The 26,497-nt window shown below is 58.0% G+C and overlaps 8 protein-coding genes across 8 annotated transcripts; 5 read left to right on the forward strand and 3 right to left on the reverse strand.

Annotated features, from left to right (window-relative positions):
• Positions 1-240: 240 nt before the first annotated feature.
• GMORB2_6721 (4-aminobutyrate aminotransferase / (S)-3-amino-2-methylpropionate transaminase) lies at positions 241-1,698 on the forward strand (the record flags this gene model as incomplete). Its single annotated transcript, XM_035468689.1, has 2 exons — positions 241-392; positions 489-1,698. The coding sequence occupies 2 exons, from the start codon at positions 241-243 to the stop codon at positions 1,696-1,698; spliced, it is 1,362 nt and encodes a 453-aa protein (XP_035321823.1).
• Positions 1,699-2,557: 859 nt separating this feature from the next.
• On the reverse strand, positions 2,558-3,322 carry GMORB2_6722 (uncharacterized protein; the record flags this gene model as incomplete). The annotated part of the gene is made up of 3 exons (XM_035468690.1): positions 2,558-2,745; positions 2,850-3,113; positions 3,178-3,322. The coding sequence occupies 3 exons, from the start codon at positions 3,320-3,322 to the stop codon at positions 2,558-2,560; spliced, it is 597 nt and encodes a 198-aa protein (XP_035321824.1).
• A 4,332-nt stretch (positions 3,323-7,654) lies between these two features.
• GMORB2_6723 ([histone H3]-dimethyl-L-lysine36 N-methyltransferase) lies at positions 7,655-11,569 on the forward strand (the record flags this gene model as incomplete). The annotated part of the gene is made up of 4 exons (XM_035468691.1): positions 7,655-7,662; positions 8,503-8,924; positions 9,029-10,728; positions 10,877-11,569. 4 exons carry the CDS (start codon positions 7,655-7,657, stop codon positions 11,567-11,569), a joined length of 2,823 nt encoding a protein of 940 aa, XP_035321825.1.
• Positions 11,570-12,114: 545 nt separating this feature from the next.
• Positions 12,115-13,305, reverse strand: GMORB2_6724 (25S rRNA (uracil2634-N3)-methyltransferase; the record flags this gene model as incomplete). The annotated part of the gene is made up of 1 exon (XM_035468692.1): positions 12,115-13,305. One exon carries the CDS (start codon positions 13,303-13,305, stop codon positions 12,115-12,117), a length of 1,191 nt encoding a protein of 396 aa, XP_035321826.1.
• A 2,065-nt stretch (positions 13,306-15,370) lies between these two features.
• GMORB2_6725 (uncharacterized protein) lies at positions 15,371-19,325 on the forward strand (the record flags this gene model as incomplete). Its single annotated transcript, XM_035468693.1, has 3 exons — positions 15,371-15,928; positions 16,004-16,099; positions 16,227-19,325. 3 exons carry the CDS (start codon positions 15,371-15,373, stop codon positions 19,323-19,325), a joined length of 3,753 nt encoding a protein of 1,250 aa, XP_035321827.1.
• Positions 19,326-19,861: 536 nt separating this feature from the next.
• On the reverse strand, positions 19,862-21,488 carry GMORB2_6726 (ubiquitin-like 1-activating enzyme E1 A; the record flags this gene model as incomplete). The annotated part of the gene is made up of 2 exons (XM_035468694.1): positions 19,862-21,069; positions 21,203-21,488. The coding sequence occupies 2 exons, from the start codon at positions 21,486-21,488 to the stop codon at positions 19,862-19,864; spliced, it is 1,494 nt and encodes a 497-aa protein (XP_035321828.1).
• A 1,532-nt stretch (positions 21,489-23,020) lies between these two features.
• On the forward strand, positions 23,021-23,774 carry GMORB2_6727 (uncharacterized protein; the record flags this gene model as incomplete). Its single annotated transcript, XM_035468695.1, has 2 exons — positions 23,021-23,097; positions 23,720-23,774. 2 exons carry the CDS (start codon positions 23,021-23,023, stop codon positions 23,772-23,774), a joined length of 132 nt encoding a protein of 43 aa, XP_035321829.1.
• A 51-nt stretch (positions 23,775-23,825) lies between these two features.
• Positions 23,826-25,751, forward strand: GMORB2_6728 (Conserved hypothetical, protein; the record flags this gene model as incomplete). Its single annotated transcript, XM_035468696.1, has 2 exons — positions 23,826-24,715; positions 24,884-25,751. The coding sequence occupies 2 exons, from the start codon at positions 23,826-23,828 to the stop codon at positions 25,749-25,751; spliced, it is 1,758 nt and encodes a 585-aa protein (XP_035321830.1).
• Positions 25,752-26,497: the final 746 nt, after the last annotated feature.

Genomic DNA, 26,497 nt, shown 5'->3' on the forward strand with positions numbered 1-26,497 from the left:
CACACACACACACATATATATATACATATATATATATATATGTGAACACGGGTGTCGGGCTGGTTTTTGGCATTCGTCCTGTTAACAAGATACAGCATGTCCATGTTTCGTTCTTCCATGGCCGTGAGGCCTTCTATCCTCCGGCCTAGGGTTGTGAAGCTGTCAGACACGAGAGCTCTTTACTCGTCGTCGTCGTTACCTGCCACGCCCTTTTATGCGGGTGAGCCTGCTGGTCCGGCTATGAAGACAGACTTCCCGGGTCCGGAGAGTCAGAGGTTCGCCAAGGAGCTCAACCAGGTCTTTGATACCAGGGCCCTCAACATCCTGGCCGACTACAAGAGCAGCAAGGGTAACTACCTTGTTGATGGGGATGGTAACGTCTTTCTTGATGTGTAAGTCCTTTGAACTTCTTGTTCTCCTCGGTTACGCTCCGTCTGTCAATCGGAACCCCGCTACCGCTGCCCCTCTTGCTCACACGCGCACACCAGCTTCGCCCAGATCGCCTCCATCCCGATCGGGTATAACAACCCGGAGCTGGCCAAGGCGGCGGCGACAACGGACATGGTCGACGCCATCATCAACCGCCCCGCGCTGGGCAACTTCCCGTCCAAGGAGTGGGCCGGCATCCTGAAGTCGGGCATCTTGAAGGCGGCGCCCAGAGGGCTGGACAACGTCTTCACCGCCATGGCCGGGTCCGACGCCAACGAGACGGCCTACAAGGCGGCCTTCATGTACCGTCGGCAGCGCGAGCGCGGCGGGCAGGACGCAGACTTCACTGCCCAGGAGCTCTCCTCGTCCATGGACAACACCGCGCCTGGCAGCCCGGACCTGTCCATCCTGTCCTTCAAGGGCGGCTTCCACGGCCGGCTGTTCGGCTCCCTGTCGACGACGCGCTCCAAGCCGATCCACAAGGTCGACATCCCCGCCTTCAATTGGCCGCAGGCCCCCTTCCCCCAGCTCAGGTATCCTCTCGAGCAGCATGCCGCCGAGAACGAGGCGAGCGAACAGGCCAGCCTGTCCGAGGTGGACCGTCTCATCCGGACGTGGCCCCTTCCCCCGGCCGCCATCATCGTCGAGCCCATCCAGAGCGAGGGCGGCGACAACCACGCCAGTCCGTCCTACTTCCGCCAGCTGCGCGCCCTGGCCGCCCGCCACGGCGTCCTCTTCATCGTGGACGAGGTGCAGACCGGCGTCGGCGCCACCGGCCGCTTCTGGGCCCACGAGCACTGGGACCTCGACTCCCCCCCCGACATGGTCACCTTCTCCAAGAAGGCCCAGGCCGCCGGGTTCTACTACGGCCTCCCCGCCCTGCGGCCCAACAAGCCCTACCGCCAGTTCAACACCTGGATGGGCGATCCCGTCCGGGCTCTCCTCTTCCGCGCCATCCTCGCCGAGATTGAGCGGCTCGACCTCGTCGCGAACACCGCCCGCGTCGGCGACTACCTCTACTCCCGCCTCGAGGTCCTTGCCGCCCGCTACCCTGCTCACTTCGCCAACCTTCGCGGAAAGGGACAGGGTACCTTCATCTCCTTTGACAGCCCCAAGCGCGACCAGTTCGTCGCCACCGCCAAGAAGCTGGGCGTCAACATCGGAGGATGTGGCGCCGAAGCTGTCCGCCTTCGTCCCATGCTCATCTTCCAGGAGAAACATGCTGATATTCTGCTTGATGTGCTCGAAAAGGTCGCCAAGTCTCTTTAACATCTCTCTTCTTCTTCTTGGTTGACATCTCCTTCTAATTGACGCCACGTCTTCTTGCTCTGTTTTTCCCTTTTGGTCTCCGCAGTCAATCAGTCTCCTTTATTCATGCGTTTCGGCCTAATCATGCTGTTTCTGGAAGGAAACATGGAAAAAAATCAACATGCTTTAGCGTTCTATGTACGAAAAGAAAAGAAGAAGAAAAGGCCCCCAAGTCAAGTAAGAAAGTCCATGCATCATATATATATATATATATATATATAGATATATATATGCGTGTGTGTGTGTGTGTGTATTTGGGAAGACACTCGACGATTTACAAAGATAATAATGGCCATGCGTATATGCTTTAATCCACGTCTAAATACCCGCCCCCCCACCCCCCCCCCCCCCCCCCCCCCCCCCCCCCCCCCCCTAGCAAAAGGAAAAAGAAACAGACCACCCTTATGCACACTACGTGTATCCCGTTTCCCGTATCGAAATCTGCAACTTGAAAGACGATGAGAGAAGAGGGGATATCTCAACAGATAAGAATAATAACAAGGAAAAGTATAAAACGGAATATAAATGAGTAAAGAGATCAAACATGCTATGAGTGGTATAAGGAAAGAAAATGGTGAATACTGGTCAAGAGACAAGAAAGAAAGGGACCTCATCCGTAGAAAAGAAAGAAATGCCTGAACGAGAAGAAAGGAAAAGGGGGGTAGAAGTAGCAGCATCGGACTACTCCACCAGCAGTCGTTTCCGCGGAGGCGACCCTGGATGCCCTGATTGCTTTGCAGTTCCATTCTCATGTGCTGAACGTGGACGAGGCCCATCCCCACGCAGCGGTGACAAGGTACCAGACTTGGGAGGCCGCGGACTACTCAGCGTCCCCTTTGCTGAGACGTAGGCTTCCGGTGGGGTGATGGGTCTCGCGGCCGTCACAACCGGGCTGAGCAGGGCCGGGAGTGTGTTCCGCTTGGGAGCCAGGGGCGCGAGGCCGTTGCTGAAGGAAGGAGGTACATCTGATATATGCGACGATGGCGAGAATCGAGGAGGACGGGTGACCTGCGGGGCGAGGGGTCGGGGTAAGATGGGCTGGAGATCCCTCTTCGCCTTGTCCGCTCGCGATGGACGGCCCCTCTTCCTGGTGACGGGGGCGTCAGGTTTACTGTCTGCTACCGGCATTGCCGGATGGCGTTGTCTGTAATCCGACATGCCTGGGTGCGGGAGGACGGCGCCATGCGGAGGTGCAGGGGGTTGGTGGGTGTATGGGTAGTTGGGTTGGACAGGTACGGGGGGAGGATATCCGGGTCGGCTTGCTGTGGCGGTACGCTTGGAAGAGTGCTCGGTGTAATCGTTGGAAGACCTGCGCTTCAACGACGAGGCTATACCCATACGGTCTGCCGCCTCCACGCATTGGTTCATGTTCCGCCCTGCAGTACCAGTTAGCATAGGGAAGCACGGCGTGGTATGGAAGGAAGGAGGCGTGCGACGTACTGGGAGGTAGCTGCATGTTCCACCAGTCCGGCTCGATGCGGTTGTCTCGAACAAACATGGCCAGTGTTTCAACGTCGAGTCTGCTAGATTTGATGATTTCGGCCAGCACGAAACGCTGCGGTAAGGTCGCGGTTAGCTGAGACATTTCCTTGTAAGACGGGATAGCTTGCTGGGGTTTATGACATACCTTCTCGTGCTCTGCAAATGAATAGTCCATTATGTCGTCGGTCCTCCCCATCAGTGCGGTAAACAGTCTGTCGGCGACTGGGATTCGGTCCTATCAGTCTTGCTCCGAGGCATTGGTGATGATCACGACACGACCGTCCAGGGTCAACAAGCGCGGCACGGTCCGGCTGCTAGCACAACTTATAATCCGACCGGGACGCGCAGGCAGAGCGGTTCGCGGCTCGAAGGCTGCAAGAGCGCAAAGTTGGTGGCTGTACTTTGCGAGCGGCGTCCGGTGCGCCTAGACGGGAACTGACAAGGCAACTCGAGTATGGCTGGAGGGGAAAGAAGTCCAAAGACACGCGCAGGAGACTTGACGCCAGAAAATCGGACCTGCTGATGAGATGATGAAATGCAAAAATCCGAGTTGTATCTTTTTGGTGTTGTACGACAGGTGTTCGGTCAAGAGCAGGCTGCGAAAACGGTTGGCGCAGCTGTGTCGGATGACGGGAGATCCGAGTGAGGCCGTGCTGTAGGTGGGGGCGACCGGCAGCCTTGCGTGAGCTTTCCCGACGAGTCACCAGGAAGACAGTGGCGCTTGGCAAAATCGACGCCAGATCAGGGTTGCAGGGGAGGGTAAGCAGGTTGGCAGGGCGTGCTCGCAGCGAAGTGGTAGTCCGTCTATCTATCTGTTGAGACACAGGACCTCCCTCAAGAGGTGAAGCCAGAGAAGATGGTTGAGGATGTAGTATGTAGTGCGTATTCCCTCAGTTTGATTGTCGGTCTTCTCCGTCAAACCACTTCTCTCGGCCACACACTCACTCTACAGTGCCGTGCCAACAAGGCGCTCCCAAAGGTGTGATGGTACTTGTATTAGCGGAACAACTGGGGGGGGGGTCCAGAAGCAAGGGTTTCTGGCGGGGCAGCCGTGTCGGCTCGCCGTGTTTGTTTCCGACGCGCAAAGCGCGGAGGGGTATTAATGGAAAGTGGGATGTCCTTGGAAGCACAACGTGTTATGCAATATGTTGAATGAGAGAAGGACCCCTCTCGGAGAGAAGGGCAAACAGGAGAAACAAAAAAAGACCCAAGGCTGTGCCGACGGAGTGTCCCCAGGTAAATACTATTACCCAGAACAGGCAGGCTGGTCAGGGGGTCAGACTGAATGAGAGAGAGGGCAGAACCGGGAAGAGAAGTGACGGATGGCCATGTCAGTATGTGCAGAAGTCTTTTGTTTTTTGGAATAGCAGCGGCCACTTGAAGGTCTTGGCCACGGATAATATCATGTGAGGTGTCGTAGGGACGGGAAGAAGTGATAGCAGGCTCATATGGGCAGCTCAGGTGGCGGCTCTGTGGCGGCTCTGATGGTGCTTGTGCCGAGAGCAGCAGGGAGATCAGCGAGATACAGACGGAGTATTACACCAACGTGCATACCCGTGCTAGCATGAGTGGGGGGGATGGGAGGAGGGAAGGAGGGAAGGAGGGAAGGAGCGGCAGCAGGAAAGAGCGACCGGTATTGGCATGTATCGGGGGAAGGAGCAACTGGGTCAATACCATAGCACTTACTATGACACCTACGACTGCTACTGACAGCAGGTGATAGTAGAAGCAGCGGTGCTAGCAAGTAATACTCCGTAGTAAAGGCGGGGAGGACGGGCCCAGACACACTGCGCCTTCCCTTCCACACCTGCCAGGTGGGAGAAAGAAAAACATCAACATCCGTCAGAGGGCAGGTGCCGGCTGCGGATGCTGCCCATGGCTCTTGCCGCCTGTGCTACCACCTTAACGCAGACGCGACCCGCGCGCATGACCAGAGCTGGGTGGTACGTACTGCTCTCTCCTCTCTGTTTCTCTCATGGCTGGGTTTCTCATCGTCAGCGGCGGATTCTTCTCGCTTTTCCTTTCTGTAACGAATGCTTTTTTCTCCGTATAGAAATCTTCGCCAGTTTTTTTTCCATTTTTCATTTTTCCGTTTTGACCCTGTCCGATCTTGCTCGTGACTCTGTCGTGTTGACCTGGCCTCGTGTAAGACATGGATCAAGCGCGCGGGGGGGGGGGGGGGGGGGGGGGGGGGGGCGCGAGTGCTCAAGATGGTGGAGCATCGGCCAGCTGCCTACCACCTGTATCTTTGCAAGTCCGGTTCGCCTAGTCGTCGATGGTCGGGCCATACGGGAACCGGGGGGTAGAGGGCAGGGGGTCTTGGGAAGACCAGGGGGGGCAGAGGGAGAACCAGCCAGCCAGCCAGTAAATGCGCCTGGTCGATCAGCAGGCAGCCGATAATCTGACTGAAACAACCTCACTGGGACAGTCACAGGCACTCCCGTTTGCTCCCGCGCGCCCAGTCTTGTCTTGTTGCCGCCGCACAAGGTCGCAATTCCTCATGCTTGGTCAAAGTGACCAGGGTCAGACGGAGGGATCTCTTTTTTTTCCATTTCTTTCTTCGTCACTCCCAATATACCGTGACCATATTGTCTCCCTGTCTTTCTGTCCATGAATTCACGAGTTCATGACTTCTACCCAGGAAAATGGCAGCCCGTGTTCCTTCTCAGCCGGCATTCAGAGTCTGGGCCCTGGTTCATTGACGTGCAGATGTCCCGCCGGTTGGCTGCGTCTTTATTGGGGTGGTGACACGGCAGCCAATCCGACTTGCAGTGGCTCGGACGCCTGACGCCTTTTCCCATCCACCATCTTCAGCTGGCTCGAGCAGCCTGGGACGCGATACGGTATCTCATCTGGCTCCCCCACCAGAGTGGAAACTTGCCCGCAGCATGCCTGATGTCTTGATGTCTTCGCCTTCCTCCCCGTATCCGCATTTCAACTGACAGCCACTCCTAGGTTCCCGCTTGGCAACCCCGAGCCACAGTTCTCGCAATTGCATACACACACACACACACACACACACACCACACAAATACCACACAAACACCACACGCGCCAGAATGAATGGACCCAGCCTCTTTTCGCTGCGCGCGGGGTGGGAGAGATCTTGCAGGTGCCGCGCCCCATCATGTGATTGGTGCAGCCAGAAATTGCTTGCTTCGGTGAAAGTCGATGTTCTGAGTGGATGGCGAGGCCCGTGGCCGAGGGACTCTGTTCGCCAATCAGACCTCGAAGACGGCCGCTGCGGAAGCACACGATCCACGGGTTCGTCACATATTGTGGCGGGGTTCGACGCTTAAATGGATGATGAGAAGCTGAGGGAGTGGTAGGCTCGAACCATGTCGGCTGTAGGGCTGAGGACAGGATGCGACAGCTTATGTCTTTTGACAAAAACCTCGGATCAGCCAGACGAATGGGGAAGAGAAAACTTCAAGCCACGCCGTCTCCTCGGCTGGCGTCAACGTGTCTTTATATATGGAACGACGGTACCGAGGGGCTCAACGACATGCATAGTGAGTTGGCACTACAGCCATTTAGGCCCCACTCATGTACAGCACATCGAGCGTTCATCACTACGGGGATTTCTGGAATTCGGCCAGCTTCGAGGGCAGTTAGGGTCCAAGCTCGATGCAGATACGGTATCGTGTCGTGTTCCTGCAGCAAGAGGCAATGTGCAGGCATTGAACCTGGCTCCTCCCCAGCTTCCCCGGGCCAAGGCCCAACAAAATGGTCCTTTACATGTGCCTCCGTCCTTGGGGTAATACGTGAGATGCAACGAAGCAACTCTCAAGCCTGCCACGGGCCGTATGCTCGTACAGTATAACAGATACATTCTCGTTCGTTGCACATTGCCCCTGCTTGGACTGGCTGATGGGACGAGGTGTGTGTACCCGCCCGTGCTGAATGGGCAGTCAGAGCCAGGTGAGACAAGGAAGCCAACTGCCGTGCCTTGGCGGTGCCTGACAAGTTCTCCCTTGAGCATCGAACAATTCGGCATTTCATACAATGTCCTGACAGAGTGTTCCCAATCGGAGGTTTCTCGGATCGTGACGCTCGACACCGGTACTCCCACGGTCCCATCAGGGCACGCGCTCATCGGGTCTTGGTGTCTGTCACCGGGTTGGCGGCCAGGGTGCACTATGAGAGATGGCCGTCACTATGGACAGGGGCGCACAAGACTTGGCATCGGAGGCCACGAGCCTTCTTGATCAGCGGACCGCTGTAGAGTCCATCTCATACTCAACGCTGGGTATCCTGCTGGTGTGGAGTGAGCAGGCACTCCCTTGGTGGGGTAAACTGCACGTTTGCTATCCCATCTAGCGCTGCACCAAGTCGACGAGGGTTAGGAAAAGAGGGTATCGGATGGATGCAAACACAGGGACGGTCGCATACTTTGCATGGCCTGATGGTGCTCGATCCCGCGACAATACGTGAAATGTCCAAGTATGTGACTATTCGTGGCGGAAAAGATGGACCGTGCGAAGAAACACAGCACGATGGCAGATGGCAGATGCGGGCGGATGGTGGAGGGCGGATGGTCGGGTCTATGAAAATCCGGTAGATGCGCGCACACACAAACGCAGAATGGAGCTTCTGGGGGGGGGGGGGGGTGGAGGCTTGTTGGCGAGTCTCTGCAGACAGCCGCAGAGAGGAAGAGAGAGAGAAGAGAGGGAGGGAGAGAGAGGGAGAGAGAGAGGGAGAGAGAGAGAGGGAGAGAGAAGATAGTCTAGAGAGGGCGAGAGAAGAGAGTCTAGAGAGTGCCAAGTCCGACTGATGAGTGCTGGAGGTACGTACCTTGGTCCAAATCGTTGCGTTGGACTTGCCGGCGCGCGCTTCTTGTCGCTCTACGACTTCCTTTTGCTGCTGCAATTTTCCCAACTCGGCCTCCCTCAACCTTTTTTCCTTCTTTTCTCTTTTTGCTATCATCCATCCTGTGCGCTCCGCAATACTAGTCAAGTCACATACTTGTCCGCACCATCTAGCTTTTTTTTTCTCGTCTACATCGACAACATCAACGACGAAGTCCTTTGGCCTTTCCCGTCTCTTGCAAACCGAAGCCCTGTCTCTCTCGGCGCCTTGGCCTTAGCTCCCACCACGATCGTCTTCGCTTTGTAGCGCGTGCTCCTGTGCCCCAAGTTTTTCTTCCATTCGAAAGCGTACGTACACCTGGCGGTCAGTGCGTCAGACGCACCCAGCAACAACATTGAACAGTTGCCTAGCTCCTCCCAAACTCGATTCGATCACCAGCCCCCCCCCCGCCCGCCCGCCGTGGAACACACACAGCCCAGGTGTTCTGATGGAGGATGATGAGCATGCAGCCATCAAGGTGGGAGGGATAAAATTCGAGGATCACCGGCAGCAGCAGCCACGGCAGCAGCAGCAGCCCGCCAACAGCAGCGGTACGACTGCCAAGGCAGAAGGACTCAGGGACGAGGATACCACAATGTCGCCGCAGCCACCGCGTAGCGAAGACACGGGCACGGGCACGGATACGCCAAACTCGCAGAAACCGCCACGGTCGTCGCGCAGCAAATCGTCGCAAAAAACCGAACAGCAACAACCACCGACGCTTTACGACGACCTGCCCGATTCCACAGAGGACTCGTGCAAAACATTTCAGGTCATTACCGATTGTATATACGGGTCCAAGAACCTGGGGTCGACGGATAACGATGCGTTTGACTGTGACTGCAGGGAGGAATGGCGTAAGCAAACCAGGCCACCCCTCCTTCTTCCGACCCTCCTACGGATCATCACAGCAGCACGATGCAGCCCAGGAAAGACTTGGTGTGCTAACAGCTGCTCACAGGGGACGGAGAGAATATCGCATGCGGCGAAGATTCGGACTGCATCAACAGAGCCACCAAGATGGAATGCAGCTCAACGGGCAACTGCAGTAACGGCTGCCACAACCAGCGATTCCAGGGCAAAGAGTACGCCCGCGTCTCGGTCATCAAGACGGAGAAGAAGGGATTCGGCCTGCGCAGCGACGCGCAGCTCAGGCCCAACGACTTCATCTTCGAGTACATTGGCGAGGTGATCAACGAGCCAACATTTCGACGACGGATGCTGCAGTACGACGACGAGGGTGTCAAGCACTTTTACTTCATGTCCCTCAGCAAGAGCGAATTTGTCGACGCCACCAAGAAAGGAAACCTGGGCCGGTTCTGCAACCACTCGTGTAACCCCAACTGCTACGTGGACAAGTGGGTGGTGGGCGAGAAGCTGCGCATGGGCATATTTGCGCTGCGGAGCATCCGGCCCGGCGAGGAGCTCGTCTTCAACTACAACGTGGACCGGTACGGCGCCAAGCCCCAGCCGTGCTACTGCGGCGAGCCCAACTGCATCGGCTTCATCGGCGGCAAGACGCAGACGGAGCGCGCGACCAAGCTGCCGCTTGGCACGGTCGAGGCACTGGGCATCGGCGCCGGCGACGGGTGGGATACCTCGGTGGCCAAGAAGCCGCGGAAGAAGCGCGCCGACGAGGATGACGAGGAGTACGTGGGCAGTATCCAGCCGCGCAGCCTGGACGAGGAGGATGCCCGCAAGGTCATGGCCACCCTCATGCAGTGCAAGGAGAAGTGGATCGCCGTCAAGCTGCTGGAGCGCATCCAGAGGTGCGACGAGGAGCGCGTGATTCACTGCGTTATGCGCATGCACGCCTACCAGATCCTCAAGACGGTGCTCAACACGTTTCACGAGGACGAGAACGTGGTTATGCAGGTCCTCTCCATCCTGGACAAGTTCCCCCGCCTCACGCGCAACAAGATCCAGGACTCCAAGATCGACGCCGCCATCGAGCCCCTCACCCAGTCGGCCCATGAAAAAGTCTCGTCTACCGCACAGAAGCTCCTGAGCGACTGGAGCAAGCTCGAAGTGGCGTACCGCATCCGCCGGCGCCAGGTCGACCCGGCCAACGCGTCCGTGCCGTCGGTGAATGCGTTTGACGACCGACGGGGTGCCGTTGCCAGGGCAGAGGAGCCGGCGCCGGCCACCCCGACAGCGGTGATCGATACGCCCAGGGGCCCCAGGGGAAGTCAACCGCAGAGGATCGGCAATGCCCCTGGCCACCCCAACAACCACCACGGCTTCGCGTCGCGTCCAAGACACCAGCGACCTGCACAGCACCAACAACAGCAGCATCATCAGCACCAGGGTAACCTCCTACCAGCGGGGTGGTCGGCAGCGAAAGACGCAATGGGCAAGACGTACTTTTATGACAGGCACAACAACACAACCTGGTCGAGACCCACGAACCCTTCTGCCGGCGCATTCGCGCCGGCTGCAGAGCCGGCGGCCAACAAGGCTATGCAGGAGGAGATCATGATCAAGAACATTATCAAGAGGGTCACTCAGGAGGGGAGCAATACGCCCAAGGCTGCGGGGCAGACACCGCCTACAGAGGACGCCGCTGCCAGCCGTGCGTCTCCAAGGGAGGTCAAGGAGTCCAGGCAGGACAGGTGGAGATCGATGCCTGTTGAGAAGCAGATGAAAATTTACGAGAATACGGTGAGCCACCTTATTCCAACCCTCCCCCTCCCCTTATATCTCTTCATGTACGCGCACGCATACCATACGTGGACGTGGCAACATGGCCGGTGTGGGAGAGGCTCTGCTCGAGAGATGAAGCGCTGACGAAAGTGCGTTGAAATGATAGATATTCCCTGCAATCAAACCCGTACTGGACAAGTTCCATAACAAGCTCCCAAAGGACGAACTTAAACGCCTGGGAAAGGACATGGCAAAGAAGCTCGTGGCCTCGGACTACAAGAACAACCGAGTCGAAGACCCCAACACGCCCCTCTCGGAGAAACAAGCGGCCAAGATCAAGAAGTACGCCAGGGACTTCCTGGACAAGGCTGTCGTCAAGTTCAACGAGCATCAAGGGAAGAAGTCTGCGGGAGCCGTTCCGCAGGGCGGACACCCGAGGAGCAGCAGCAGCAGCAGCAACAAGGGTGCTGCTGCAGTGCCGGAGTCATCCGCTACACCAGGGGGAGGGTCGACACCATCCGACATGGACCGTAAAAGGAAGAGGGAAGTCGAAGATGGCGCTGTCGAATCATGTACCACCACGACCAACACTACACCTCACGACGGTCAGGATAACACCAAGGCCAATGGGGGGGATGTGAGGGATGTGAAGAGGGCCAGAGAAGAGGAGCAAGAGACGGCAGCGGCGGCGGCGGCGGCGGCGGCGGCGGCATCGATACCACCGCCGCCACCGCCGCCAGAGGAGAAGGGAGGCGGAGAGCTGAGAGAGCAAGAGGAAGAGTTGATGAGGGAGAATGAGGAGGCTACGAGACTAGAAGAGGCCAACAAGGTTGGAGTTGAGGCTGTGATGAGCCATTAAGTGGCACTGTAATAGTAATAGCTTTCTTTTTTCTTTCTTCTCTTTCTGTCCTCTCTCTGCTCTCTTCTTCTCCTTCTCTCTTCTGGTATTTTACTCATCATTGTCCTTCTTCTCTACCCCCATCTTCGTCATCTTAAATCGTCATTTTTTCATATACTTTTTTTTATACTCTTGATTCCTGGGAGATGTAGGATGGGCTGCTTTGTTTTTATATACATATATACATGCTCCATCTATCCTCATCGATGCATACTGTTTACTAAGGAGAGAAGATGTATAAGTCAAGGGAGATGTGTATATCTACAAGACGGGATGGGGACGCAGAGGAGGGCCGAGTAGAGATCAAGAGACAAGAAGCATGTATCTTACGATGTTCAGGATGGGATGCATTCACGGGAGACAGAAATAGACAAGAGGAGAAGAGAAGAGAAGAAAGATGACTTGTTTCTTCTTTTTCTTTGGTATTCCCGACGCCTTGCCGTGTCCTCCCCCCTCCCCTCCCTCTGGGGATGAGTGTGGGTAACGTGTACGTCTGCATATCCAGATTAGTATTCGTCATCACTATCATTGTCCATATCCGAGTCCTCCTCAACGTCGGAATCGGCACGACGCCTCTTCTTCCTGGCGGCGGCGGCGGCGGCGGCGGCGGCGGCGGCGGAGAGCTGGGAAGGCAGCAGGGGTTCCTCGCCCTTCCGGGCAAAGATGTAGGTCCTGCAAGGTCTGTCCTCTCCCTTCCACCCAGCACCGGTGCCGGCAGGGCCATGCCTGGACCTGACGACGCCGAGGGTCCTGGCATGGTGATAGCCCGGGTAGGCGGACCAGTCGAACCTGAAGGTCCTGTCGACGGCGAGCCCGGAGTGCCGGGCCAGGTCCCTCACGTTCCAGAGGGTGTAGGGCTCGGCCTCGAACAGGGTGACGACGACGGTGCCGCCGGGCGCGAGGTTGGGCACGACGGCCCTGTCGAAGAAGCTGACGAGGAGGGACTGGTTGTGGCGGACCTGGCGGTTGACGTCGGTGGACTTGCCGCCGACGTGGGGGAAGTTGAAGATGATCCTCGTCGGTCGAGGGCGGGACACGGACGCGGGCAGGGTGCGGGTGGCGTCTATGCCGTAGACGACCTTGCTGCCCACGGAGGAGGAGGGTGGCGGTGCCTTTTGGTTCTTCTTGGGGGATGCTCGTTTCTGATTCTGATTCTGTTGCTGTCGACGGGCTTCTATGACTCGTCGACGAAGTTGATCTTGTTCTTCTTCTTCTTCTTCTTCTTCCTCTTCTTCTCCGTCTCTGTCTTTTTCGTCTTCTTCCCCTTCTTTCCGGTCGAGCTTAGAATTGGTGGTATGAGGAGGAGGAGGAGGAGGAGGAGGAGGATGAGGGTTATTTATCGTCTCGATATTGGCGACGGCATGGGGATACTTGGCTATCAAGTCCTCGTACGACTTCTCCAGCACGGTAGCCACGACGTTCCGACAGCCGTGGTGGGTGACTAGCGAGGCGGCGAAGCTGAGGTCCCCCTCGCCTATGAGGAGTATGCGGTCGGTGGGGTCGAATGGGATGATGGGTTTCTGATTCTGATGCTGTTGCTGGTGCTGCTGGTGTCTTTGGGTCTTTCGAGGTTGCGGCTGGGATGGGGATTGGGATTGGGACTGGGGCTTTCTCTGAGGTGCTTGGTGACGAGACTGGTTCCTGAGTTTCGGCCCTGGACCGCGGAGTTTGGTGTCGAGTCTACGCTTCTTGGTCATTATCGCGATGGATTTTTTTTCTTCTTCCTCTTTCCTTCGGTGGTGGTGGTGGTGGTGGTGGTGGTGGTGATGGTAGTGGCGGGTGATGATGGGAGGTTGCCGTTTTTTTTTTTTTTTTCTTTTTTNGGTGGTGGTGGTGGTGGTGGTGGTGGTGATGGTAGTGGCGGGTGATGATGGGAGGTTGCCGTTTTTTTTTTTTTTTTCTTTTTTTTTTTCTTTCCAGGTACAGATTAGTTGTACGAGTACCAACCATTACAGGTACCAGTAGCCTGTACAGGTACGAGTTTAGCTATAGATACAGGTACCGGTATCGAGGGTACAGTGACTTGTGGGGCGGAATAGATTCCATCCTCTTGCCCGGAAGAGGAAGTGGGTAATTAATATTGGACTTGACCGAAATAACGAGATGAAAAGAAGAAAAAAAAAGTCATAAAAAGGCTCGGGCAGGACTCGGACGATGAGAAAAGAAGAGATGAGGTTGATGATGTTGACGATGCTGTGAGGGAGAATGTCTGCTCTCGTCTGTTCCTTGTATATGCGATGAAGGGAAAATGCGTCGTCAAGTGATGAGGCCTAGGCAGAGAGTTGCTGATACTCGGACGACCCCTGCAACGTCGCGTCATCCCTCCTCCTCCGTCTTCCGAGCACGATACGGTGGCAGAAGGCGGCCGTCAGCAGAGTCGACATGCTGACAGATTCATCCGATGAATTATACTGATGATGATGATGCCTTGTAATATTGTATATACGTGATGCTCGTAGTCTGTATGCTATGCATATATATATTTACTCATGGTATCGTATGTATAATCGCATATGATATAATCGCATATGATATACTTGCATGTAATCCGTACGAGTAATCTGTAAAACTGTACATATATGATACTGTGCATGTAATGTAGAGATACTGTACGCAGATACTGTACAGGCGAGGATATACGGGCCAATCACGTGAGTACATGCACGTTTTCCCGTCTATTACGGTATCTACCCATGATCGCATGTACTCGTACTACTCCGTATACTAGCTACCCCATACACCCATATACCATATACGTAGGTACTGTACGGAGTAGTACCAGCACAGTATCAGAGCATGTACCTACTCACCGTTTAAGCCGGGGGAGAGGAATGACAGAGACAAACGGAAGGGGAAGAGAGAAAAGAGAAGGGAAAAAAAAAGAAAAGGAAAAAAAGAAAAAGAAAAAAAGAAAGACTCCTTACGCTCCGACGAGACGCCTTTTACCAACACAAATCGTCGCGTATCCCATTCACAGACAAGGACGGAACCTCTTCTCTGTCTGTCCTGTCTTGTCCTCTCCTACCCATTCATATCACACACACACACCCTCTCTCTCTTTCTCTCTCCCTCTCTGACGATTCTCTAATTGTCTTGTTCTCTTCCACCTACCGCCTTTCTCTCTCTTCTTGTCCCAACTCTCTCTCTCTCTCTCTCTCACCTTGTCCCTTTCTTGCCGAGTATTATCCTTTCGGCTTCAGCAACTCTCTCTTCTCTCCCTCTCACTCATACACGCACACAAGCACACACACACACGCCTTCAACCCACGCACACTTCAATCAACCACCAACCAACCTTCATCACTGTCCGTGTACGGGTCCAACAGATTCTTCTCTCGGTCTAGCGTCATCGTCGTCTGGTCAGACGGACAGGCAGACAGACGGACAGACCACGATTCTTGACAGCCTGACACCACCACCTGCACTCGTACTAGGGAGTTGGTGACCTCCTTGAGAGAGAGGGAAAAGAGAGACCTCCGATGTTTACACGTACTGCTGCTACTATCACTGCTACTATCACCACCACTACTCACTGCTAACTACCACTACCACCACTGCTACTGCTACTAGTACTACTACTACTACTACTACTACTACTACTACTACTACTACTACTACTACTACTACTACTACATCCCTCTCTCCCTCTCCCTCNCTCCCTCTCCCTCTCCCTCTCCCTCTCCCTCCCTCTCTCATTCTCATTCTCACCCTCCACCCGAGACAAACCCATATGGTGGTCTCTCACCTCCCCCAGAACAAACCATGGCTGCTGAAATCGAGTCCTCCGCTCGCGATCATGTAGCATCTTCCTCGTCTTCCTCCACCAGAGGAGGCCTCGGTCGTGCCAGCAGTCGAGGAGGGGCCGCCTTCGGCCGCGGACGTGGGAGAGGAAGAGGCGGCGGCAGGGGAGGTGCCAGCTCCTCGTCGACCTCGGCCGTCAACGCCAAGTCCTCCTCCAGGGGAGCCGCATCCGGAGCCGGAGGAGGTCGAGGGGGCACGCGTCGGGGCCGTGCAAAGACCTTTGCCGACTCGCGCGTCCAGGCCGCATATGAGCGCCAGCGCGAGCTCAAGGCCACCTACCAGGCCGTCGCCCATGCCCTCAAGCCCGCCCTCCAGGAGCTGGCCGAGCGCAGCGTCGACGAGCTCATCCGCAACCCCGACCGTTACAAGGATGCCCAGCAGCACGTCCCCGTCATGTCGCAGCTGCGGAGGAACCTCGCCAACAAGCTGGCCGAGCACCGCAAGCGTCGCGACATGGACATTGCCCTCGCCGAGAGCCTCTTCGACGCCGATCGATACGTCGCCAACAGAGAGTTTCACGTACGTCCCCCTTGTCCCGCCTTCCCTATATCAACCCCTCCCACCTTGCTCCCTGCTCACCGCCGCACACTCTAGAATGGCGTCCTCGACCTGTTCGAGCAATTCTTCGAAGGTCAGGAGAATCGTCTGAGAATCCTCGCCTCCCTCCACGCCAAGGGGCTTCCCGTCGATGTACGTCTCCATCCTCTCTCCTGCTGTCCCACCTGTCTCACCCCATCGTCCCCGTCGGCCTCCTCGGGCGTCAGCTGCGCGCACGACGGCGACGGGAGGAATGCTCGAGATGCTCACACAGACCCAGATCCGTGATGACCGGTACGAGTTCCGCGTCATCACCGATGACCACCTCGACAATGAGTTTGGCCCCTACGAATCCTTCCTGGACGGTCACCTCGTCCCCTACCCTTCGCGCGTAGAGGGCACGGAGATGTGGCAGAAGGCACGCGATGCCGCCGCCGCCGCATCAGCCGCATCACAAGCCGCCGCTGCCGCCTCGTCCTCGACGGCGACGGCTACCGCCACCGCCACCACCAACGCCACCACCACCACTGCCAACGCCGCCGCCGCCGCCGCCGCCGCCGCCGCCGCCAGAGGCCGGGGCAGAGGCCGCGGTGGTGTCAAGCGTAAGCCCACGGGTGACCCCGACGGTCAGCCCACCCCCAAGAGGTCCACGCGCAACACCGACGACTCCCAGCTGCTCCCGCCGCCGCCCGCCCCGGCCAAGGGTCTGCTGGCCTCGGCCGCCGAGGCCGACATGGCGCCCGAGAGGGCGGCCGCCGACGACGACTCCCCCTCGGCCACGCCCGAGCCCGGAAGCTTCTACGCCGGCGTCCAGACCAAGATGCCCGAGAAGCTGGCCGCCCGCGAGAGGAGTCCTCCCCTGCCCAAGAACATTGGCGAGCCCGACGAGTACGGCGTGCGCGTCTACAACCAGAGGCCCTACCTGCGCGACAAGGGCCTGGCCAGCCGCCTCCTGGCCCCGCCCGTCGTCACCTTTGACGACGACGAGATCGGCTTCCGCGACAGCGTCAACGACTCGACAAAGGGTCACACCCACGCCAAGCGCGGCAAGTACCTCGACACCCCCAACAGCAACGGCATGCACTTTGACCACTGGTGCAACGGCTTCGACTACTCGCACACGACCCCCCGCGACTTTGACCAGACCCTCGTCGCCCGCCACCGCGTCCACCCGCGCTACGGCATCTTCCTCCCCGACAGCGCCAACGAGAGCCAGCCCGGACGGCCCTACGTCATGCCCGGGCGCCCCGTGGTCTTCATCGCCAACCCGTCCGGCCGCATCTCCCACGCCTCGCGCGGCTTCCAAAAGGTCACCAACCACCGCAGCCTCATGGAGGGGCCCTGGCGCCACAAGATGGGTGCCCTGCTGCGCCGCTTCTGCAAGCTCGAGAACGTGGACCGCGCGGACATCGCCGTCGACGACTACCTCCCCTCCAGCAGGGACCTGAAGAAGCGCTCGCTCGGAACCGCCGTCCAGGAACTCAAGTCGCGACCCATCCCTGCCAAACCTTCCGACGAGGGCCGGGACGGGGGCCGGGAGGAGGCTCGGGACGAGGTTCAGGACGAGGCTCAGGACGAGGCTCAGGACGAGGCTCAGGAAGGGGCAGGACAAGTCGGACAAGAAGGCCGAGATGCCCAGGTCAAGGTCGAGACGGCCGAGGTGGCGACAGGAGAAGGAGGGGAAGACGCCCGCCCGGATCTCTCCTTCATCACCGACGCCGCCGCCTACGTCGACGCCCAGGACGCTGCCCAGGACGCTGCCCAGGTGGCCGCCCAGGAGGAGGCAGCGCGCACCGCCGCCGCCGCCGCCGCAGCCGCCGCAGCCGCCGCAGCGGCCACGGCTCCCAAAGCTACAAAGTACGACGCCGTGCGCGACATGTTCATGACCGAAGCCAAGCCCGCACCCCCTCCGCCCGCCGCCCAGGACGTGGCCGGCAGCAGCAGCCTCGACATCCTGGCCGACCTGTGCACCTCGGCTCCGCCACCCGACTGGGCCTCCTCGTCCAGGCCGCGCGCCACCTCTGGCTACCCCGAGGCTGCCGCCCAGCTGCCCATGTCCGGCGAGCGCGAGGGCAGCTACATGTCGGGGACGCCCGCACCGACGGGATACCGGTCCGGTGCGCGGCACCCACCCCAGCAGCAGCAGCAGCGTCGCGAACCCACGGTCGAGCCCTCCCCTTACCCCCGCCACCCCGGCGAGGCGGCAGCGGCGGGAGCATCCGTCTACCCCGGCAGCAGCATGCACGACCACGCACACCAGCCGTCCCCCTACGGGATGGCCGCTCACGAGCAGCAGCAGCAGCAGCAGCAGCAGCAGCCTCCCTACCACGGCGCTCCTCCCCCTCCCACCGGCTACCCCCCGCCGCCGGACCAGAGAGCGTACGACGGCCACGAGCCCCGACGCGTGAGCGCCTACGCGGCTGAGGCCCCCCCTCCATCATACCCATCACCGCACTCGTACTGGCCCCAGCAGCAGTACTCTCTCCCGCCGTCATCGCGCGTGTCCTTCTCGCAGCACACGAGCGCCGAGCCGCTCCCCCCTCTGCGACCGTCACGCGGCCGACTCCAATCCGGCCCAGAAGAGCAGGCGCCGCCGGCAGCTCAGCCTCAGCAGACGGCCGCCCCCATGCCCTTCTACCCCGGCCGATCGGCCAGCAGCGGCAGCTACCCTACTCCGGAGGCGTATGCCCCGCCACCCGGTGGATTTCCGTCCCGAACGTCGATGGGATACTCGGCCTCCCCTCCGGGGGGTTACGATCCTCACCGCGCGCCCTCCCCAGCAGGATTCGGCTCGATGCAGACCGCCGATACGACGGCGACGACGGCGACGGCGACGTCATCATCCTCCTTCCACCCTCACCCTCACCCCCAACCTCACCCTCACCCTCACCCTCACCCTCACCCTCACCCTCATCACCACCACCACCATCATCATCACCATCACCGCTCCACCCCTTCCCTCCCGACCGCACCGTCGCCCCCCATAGGCGGCGGACCATCAGGACCACCCGGTTCTACCACTACGACGGCGGCGGCGGCGGCGGCGGCGGCGGCGGCAGACTCCAAGTACCGCAAGCTCCAGCCCGCCCCCGTACCGGCCCACAGGGCGTGGAACCAGCGTCCGGAACTCAAGACGATACCGTACGACCACAAGGACAGCTCGGGCGGGTCCGGCGCGGCTGCCCTGCCCAACTCGGGTCCCACGCAGATACGGGGTTGGAACGTGAATCAGCATCGCAGGAGGAACAACAGGGCTGATAAGCAGGAGCCCAATATGCGAGGGGACATCATCAACTTCTCCGCCTCGGCATCTGCTTCCGCTTCCGCTCCCGGTGCTGGTGCTGGTGCTGGTGCGAATGATGGGGAGGATTCACGCTAGAAGATGAGTCCGAGTCATTGCGCTCCGTCAGGATTGATCATGCACGTACCTGGGCAAGGGGATCTGAGAAGAGGAGCTATCTTCCCAAAGGGATCGTCGACCGGGGCGGGGACAGGGCCAGGGTCAGGGTCGGGGTCGGGGTCGGGGTCGGGGTCGGGATTGGGATCGGGGAGCAGCATGCCGGGATTATATGATCCTGTTGATAGGTCTAGATCGACTGAGTGGATGGTTTTTACTGTTCCGGAAAAGGAAAAGAGAAGGTTGAGACCTAGTAGGAAGTGATTTATTTATTTTTTTCTTCAATTTTTCATTTCATCTCTGTTTGTTTTTCTTGCATTTTTGTACAAATAAACATAAAGAATTAATTTTTTTTTTTCATCGGTCAGGGTCATCAAGCAATCTTTCGATCAGAGAATCATCAAGTCATCAATTACACTCCATCAGAGAGTCGTCCACAATAGTTAGCAGCAGCAAAACTTTGTAACATTGAACCGTGACTCTATCCATCATACACACGCCAGCCAGAACCAGCACCATCACACCTCGGATACAGGAGGAGGCATCATCTGATCAAACGATAGACCCTGACCACCGACAACACCGGCAACATCGGCACCCGAGACGCTGCTGTCCATCGTCAACAGGCCGGCGCCCAGGACGCCTTCCGGGTGAAGGGGGTAGACCAGAGCCTCCATGGAATTCCCGTCAAAGATGACCATGTTCTGGATAGGCTGCTCCTTCTGGCCGAGGACGTTGATGACGTCCTGCGCCAGCTGGCCGCCCAGTATGGCGGTGACGGGGGCCAGCTCGCTGCCGAGGTTCTGGAGGAAGCTGCGGAGGAATTCGGGGGTGAGCGTCTCGGGGGGCAGGCTGAGGGCCTTGTGCTTCTGGGTGGCGAGCTGGGTGAACTTCTTGAGGTCGTCTCGGTTCGACGGCACGCGGCTCCCGCCCTCGAGCTGCATGAACTCCCAGAGGGCGCGGAGGCAGGAGAGGGCCGGGGACACGGCGCGGAGCCGGCGCCGGGACCGCGTGTACTCCTCCGGCAGGACGGCCACGTCGCTGGCCAGGAACCAGGTCGAGTAGAGCTCGCGCTTGGTCACCGTCTCGGTCGGGGTCTTTCCGAACTTGTGGCCGTCGCGGCCGGACGTGGACGTGGACGTGGACGTGGACGTCTTGACGTCGATCACGGTGCGCGTGCGGGACTCCCGCTTACCCACCTGGGTGGGCACGTTGCCGACGTCGCGCTCGATGACGAACTCGTGCTCGATGAGGTCGCTGAAGATGAAGCCGTACAGGCCGTGGCTGCTGGCGGCGTAGAATGGCTTCCCGTTGAGCCGCGTGGCCGTGTTGATGAGGTTGAACGAGTCCGGGTCCAGGTCGGTGGCGATGACCACGTCGAAGCCGGAGAAGTAGCTGGGCCCCTTGGACTTGATGCCTCCGGCGTCCACGTGCACGCGCACCCGCGGGTTGAGCTCCTGCATGGCGCGGCTGGCCGCCTGCGCCCGGTTCTGGCCCACCAGGTTGCCGTCTGCCTCGGACAGGAAGAACTGCGCGCCCACATCGGCCTCGGTCACGGCCGAGTCGTCCAGGATCGTGATGGACCCCACTCCCGCCAGGACGAGATTCTTGGCCACCTCGCTCGCCAGCGCCTTGATGGTGATGAGCAGGATGTTGGCGCTCTGGATCTTGGCCTGCGCTGCTACTCCCCATAGGCGGATCTGACGGTCGTACAGAGCGAGGTCGTCTGGGAGTCGAGTTAGTCTCACGAATCTCTTCTCTCCTTCTTCCACTTTATCCTTCTCCTTCTTCTTCTTCTCCCGATTCCGTCTTCTTCCGCTCCATCCACAGTTCGGGGCCGTTCTCGGGAAAAGATTTACCAGCACTGATGCCACCACCGTTGGCTGCTCCCTCCTGCTGCTGCTGCTGTGCTCCGTTGGCCATCATGAGAGGCATGAAGAATCCAGCCCCTGGGACGGGAAGCATGCCGGCTCCGGTCGCTGGGTCCTGGATAAAGGGCTGGCCTGGTTGCATCACGGGGTCGAGGATGCCGTTGCCGTTGGCGACCTGAGGGATCTGACCGTTGAGCTGCTGCGCAGTATCGGGTACAACACTGTCGAGAACGTTTCCGTTGACGTGGAAGTGTTGATTCTGCTGAGGATCCATGATTGGCTGCGAGCGTGATGCAGATGGAAGGGGCCAGAAGGTGAGAGGATGTGGTGAGGATTGGAAACCGTCTGTCGGTTTCTGCAGCGTGAGTGAGATGGCGTACGGGCTCTCTCTCTCCCTCACGAGCTCACACACACACTCTCTCTCACGAGCTCACTCTCTTGAAAAGACCAGGAGCGGCGGGCCGCAGGTCATGCAGGTGAGGCGTGTGGCTGCGTGGAAAGAAGAAGGGCTGTATGCGCACATGTACCGGTCAATGTCGACTCGTGAGGGACAAGTGATTCTGCGATGCACCGGTAGAGGGGACGAGGTTGGATGGGGCGAGAAGAAGGAAAGAAAAAGAGGATGAGACGAGGCTGAAGTAAGTAGACTGACTGTCTGTCGAGACTCGAGAGAGGTACAAGGTCAGAGCTGTTTGAGCGAGGATGCGCTAAACCGTTTTAGATGAAGAGCAAGCCGAGGGTTGGGGGAGGGGGGAAGGGGACTGGTAGATACTCGGTATCACCCCAACCACTCACTGTACGGATACAGCTACAGATTACAGTGATCTGTACTTGCCTGTATGTGGTGTGGCCTGTAAGTCCCCCGTAAGTCCCCCGTAAGTCAGGTCACCTTACAGGCTGAGCATGGCAATCGCAGGTTCCAAGTGCAGATTGCAAGGCCCGGGTACGGAGCAGCACCACAGCACCGATCAGTGCCGATCAGTGCTCGTACAGGGCTCGTATAGTGGCGGCATCACCTGTAATCTGTATCCACGGTGGCTATCCGTACAGATTACTCACTCGTACGTACTCGTATAGCAGCATCGGATAGATGAATCCCCCCTTATCTGTACCTATACAAGAGGTACCCCAGATGGAGGAGGGGTCACGCTCTACTGGGTGACGTCGCATATTATGATACTCGTCTGCGTGTCAGTCACGGCCAGCCACTCACTCGCACAGAGTCACGATACATTCTAGTCTGATTCACACATAATCCACAGCGTGAGCGATCTTGCTGCTACCAATACTGATAATACCCAACACTGACAATACCAAGACCACATGCACCACCACCTATCAAGGCCATACCCAACACTCACAAGTGGCTGGCATCGGGCAGCGCGGGACAGCTGGCCATTCCCTCTGCTGGACATGCAGCTGTTGGGAGAAAGTGCAGTCAATCATATGCAGAATGCGGAGGGACTCGTCTAGGCTGTCGACAACGAGGCCATGGTTGTTCACACACGAATGCACAAATGGAACACGTCAAGAATGATTAGATAAAAAATGAGGTGGAAAAAGATACGAGAGCCGCGAGTCTGATAAATATGGCTCTGCCTCTCTCTCTCTCTCTCTCTCTCTCTCTTCCTCCCTCTCCCTTCCTCCCTCTCTCTCTGCGCTCTTGCTTCACCGCCCAGGGAGAGAGAGTGCTGGAGAGAGAGCGCCAGTGACACATTCTTCGCAGCAGTCATCACTGATCACCCACAACGTACCTGTCTGTACTCGTATGATCAGCACCAACCTCGACTTGCTGCACCCACACTGATGACTATTCGTACGGCCACTACATCTACAGCTCTTTTCCATGTCTTCAAGTCTTCTCTTCTTTCCCAGTCTGGCCCGTGACGCTCATTGAAACGTCCTGGTCTATATCACGACCGAAAAAAGAAGAAGAAGAGAGAGAAAAAGAGAAGAAGAAAAAAAACTCATAACCGGGGCTCTACTAGTAGTAGTCTTACCTCTTTGTCTCCACCACTCTCTCCGCTGTCGCACGACCCTCTCCTCTCAATCATCCATCGCCACGCACACACACCATCTTCGACCTGATAACGACCGCGGGGCACATCCTCCCCTTCTCTCCCTCCCCTTCTCTCCCTCCCCTACTCTCCCTCCCAAAAGTCCGCCTTGGCCTTGTCACCCTATATTTCGTCTGAAACGAGAAGAAGAGAGATAAGAGAGAGAGAGAGAGAGATAGAGAGAGAGAGAGAGAGAGAGAGAACGAGAAAACGAGAGAACGAGAGAGAGAGAGAGAGAGAAGAAGAACAAGAAGAACAAGAACGAGAAGAACAAGAACAAGAAGAACAAGAACAAGAAGAACAAGAACAAGAAACTCACCTACTACGGATTACCTCTCCTCGCCTTTCTTTTTCCGCAGCCTCCGCCACCATCACACGCGAACCCCACGCTACCGCCTCACGTCATCCGCCGCCTATTTGACGACCCCCGGGTGGATCTGTGCCTCAGGAAGGCCTCGTCTCTATCTCCTCCCCCTCCTTACTGCGGACACTCTGCGACCTGATTCCCAGACATCACCGCGCCCTCTCTCCCACAGTCCACCGAGCCAACCAGCATGTCCTCGAGATCGGGCAGCTCCCATCCCCGCCCGCAGCGCTCCCGTGACCCGCAAGACGACCTCCCCCCGCCCACGCTTCCTCCCCTGCGGGGTCTAGCCTCCCAGCGTGAACGGGACAGCGCGTCTCCGTCGCCCCTGACGCCATCGTCGGCATCGTCCCTGGCCCGGCTCCAGACCCAGGCTCGCTTCTGGACCTACGCCGCCTCCCGACGAGCAGAGCGCATACGCAGCCTCGACGACGCCGACGATCTGGCCTACAACGAGTTCAGCAGGGCCCTGACTGACTCCAGGGACTACCCAAACCTCGACCCCGCCCCCCCGCGTCGTGCCGCCGATGGCAGCGGCGGCAGCGGCGGCAGCGGCGGCGGCGGCGGCGGCGGTCTGAGCTTCAACCGCACCTCGTCCTTAGCCCACGTCAACTCCCATCTCAGGGCCCTCATCGACATGACCAGCCCGGGCGGGCACATCTCCCCTCCCGCCATCACTGCCGCGCCTGGCCTGTCCGGCAACGACAGCAGCAGCAGCGCTCTCCCTCCGTCCACGCCGCACCACCGCTACCAGCCCGACCTGGGGGGCGGTAACCGTCGCAGCAAGAGACGCAAGATCGATGGGTCGCAACGGCCCATCCCCAGAGCTCCGCCCTTCCGGTACGGCAAGTACGGCCAGGTCGAACCGGGACGCCTGCGCATGGAGATGGTCAGCTGCGACGGCGGCATGTTCTCCAACGAGACATCGTACGCCGCCGAGAACGTGCTCAGGGACGACAGCTCAGTCTACTGCACAAAGGGGAACCGATGCAACATTGTCCTGCGCCACCAGGGGTCTACAGCCTTCACACTACAGGAGCTCGTCATCAAGGGTCCCACCTCGATGAACTATTCTCACCCGTATGTCGTCGTTGTCTTTTGTCCTTGTCAATTTTTTTTCTTCGACTTTTTTCTCCCCTTCTGTTTCAGGGCGGGGCAGGTTCTCGGACCAAACCCCAACCCCGGAACGGGAAGCGGGTGTACCAGTCAGGCTACGACGAACAGCAACTAACCACCCCTACCACGCAGAGTCCGAGAAGGCTTCGTCTTCGTGGCAATGGACCACGACAGCCTCCTGAGCCGCACAGCCCAGTACCACATCCAGTACGCCCCGGCTCCCTCACGCAGGGAACCGGCCTGGTCACCCGACGACGACGACGACGACACCGAGGACTCGTCCTCCCGGCCCTCCGTCTCCCTCCGGCGGGACGGCACCGGCGGCGGCATCGTGAGCAGCTCGCGCGCCCGGCGGGCAGGTCTGTACCGCGGCGACGACGACGAGAACGAAGAGTACCGCGCCGCGCAGATGCCACCCGAGTTCTCACTCAGCCGACCCAACGTGGACGTGTCGACCGACTGCGGCGACGACGAGCAGGCGACTTCCGCCGAAGCAGACGCCCGCCCCCTGCGTCGACCGGCGCCCAACCGCATCGGCCCCCTACCCTTTGAGAATATGGACTCGGAAGACGACGATGACGGCGACGGCGACGGCGACGGCGACGGCGACGACGGCTACCGGTACAACACGGACGGCAGCCATCATGCAGACCACTACAACCAGATGTTGGGGGGGGGCCGACCCTCTGCTTATTCTTCGGCTACCCCCGGTGCGGGTAGCATCTCTCTCAACGACGCATGGGAGGCCCACGCGACGGCTACGCAGGAGGCCATCCGGGCCGTGGGGGGCAGCCAGCTCCTCTCCCCGCATGCCCGGTTCCTCATCGAGAAGCGCAAGAGCGTCTGCACGATCCGTTTTGACCCGCCCGTCACGGGCCGCTTCATCCTCCTCAAGATGTGGAATTCGCATCACGATCCCCGGTCGAATATCGACATCCAAGCTGTCGTTGCCAAGGGTTTTTCCGGTCCGAGATTCTTTCCTTCTATTCAGCTGAGATGATTTCCGGACTCTCGCCAACGCTTTTTTTTTTTTTCCAAGACTGGAGCCTCGATACTCTCTTCTTCCGTCTCCTTTCTTTTTTCTTTTTTTTCTTTGTAGAGGGGCCGCTCCGGATATTCTTCCCTTCTTTTGCAATCTTCTCTACTGGTTGGACGATTTGATGGGTCAAGGTTTTCTTTTTCTTTTTTTCTCTCTTCTTCTCTTCTCTTTTATTCTCTTCTCATGATATAGATGGATGGACAAAACTGATGACACACACATTATCGGAGAATCATGACAAAAAAGGCATCACTGGGCGTTTCTTCTCATGGTTTTTCTTTTTTTCTTTTTTTTTTCTATATACAACTTATATCATTTCCTCTTTCTCATGGGTTCGATCTAGTTTCACGGCATAGCAAAGTTCTAGGGGGGGAGGGAGGGCGCCAGTACTGACCATCTTGGTCGATATCCTGAAATTTATAGGACATCTATCATATGCACATCCTGTCGTGCATACTGCCGCACACACACGTCATGGACAGACACCGCAGCCGTGCGTCACTTTCAACAGCAGTACATATATCTCGCGGGCCAAAAATATAAATAAATATATATATATATATGATTGAAGGGATGGGGAAGAGAAAAAAAAGAAAACTCCAAGGATTAAAGGATGGGGTGAACCGGGATCGAACCGGTGACCTTCAGATTATTGTGAATGAAGTTACAACTTCAGTCTGACGCGCTCCCAACTACGCCACCGCCCC

The sequence above is a fragment of the Geosmithia morbida genome, assembly GCF_012550715.1.
Source record: "Geosmithia morbida isolate 1262 chromosome Unknown scaffold_6, whole genome shotgun sequence".
Classification (NCBI taxonomy): domain Eukaryota; kingdom Fungi; phylum Ascomycota; class Sordariomycetes; order Hypocreales; family Bionectriaceae; genus Geosmithia; species Geosmithia morbida.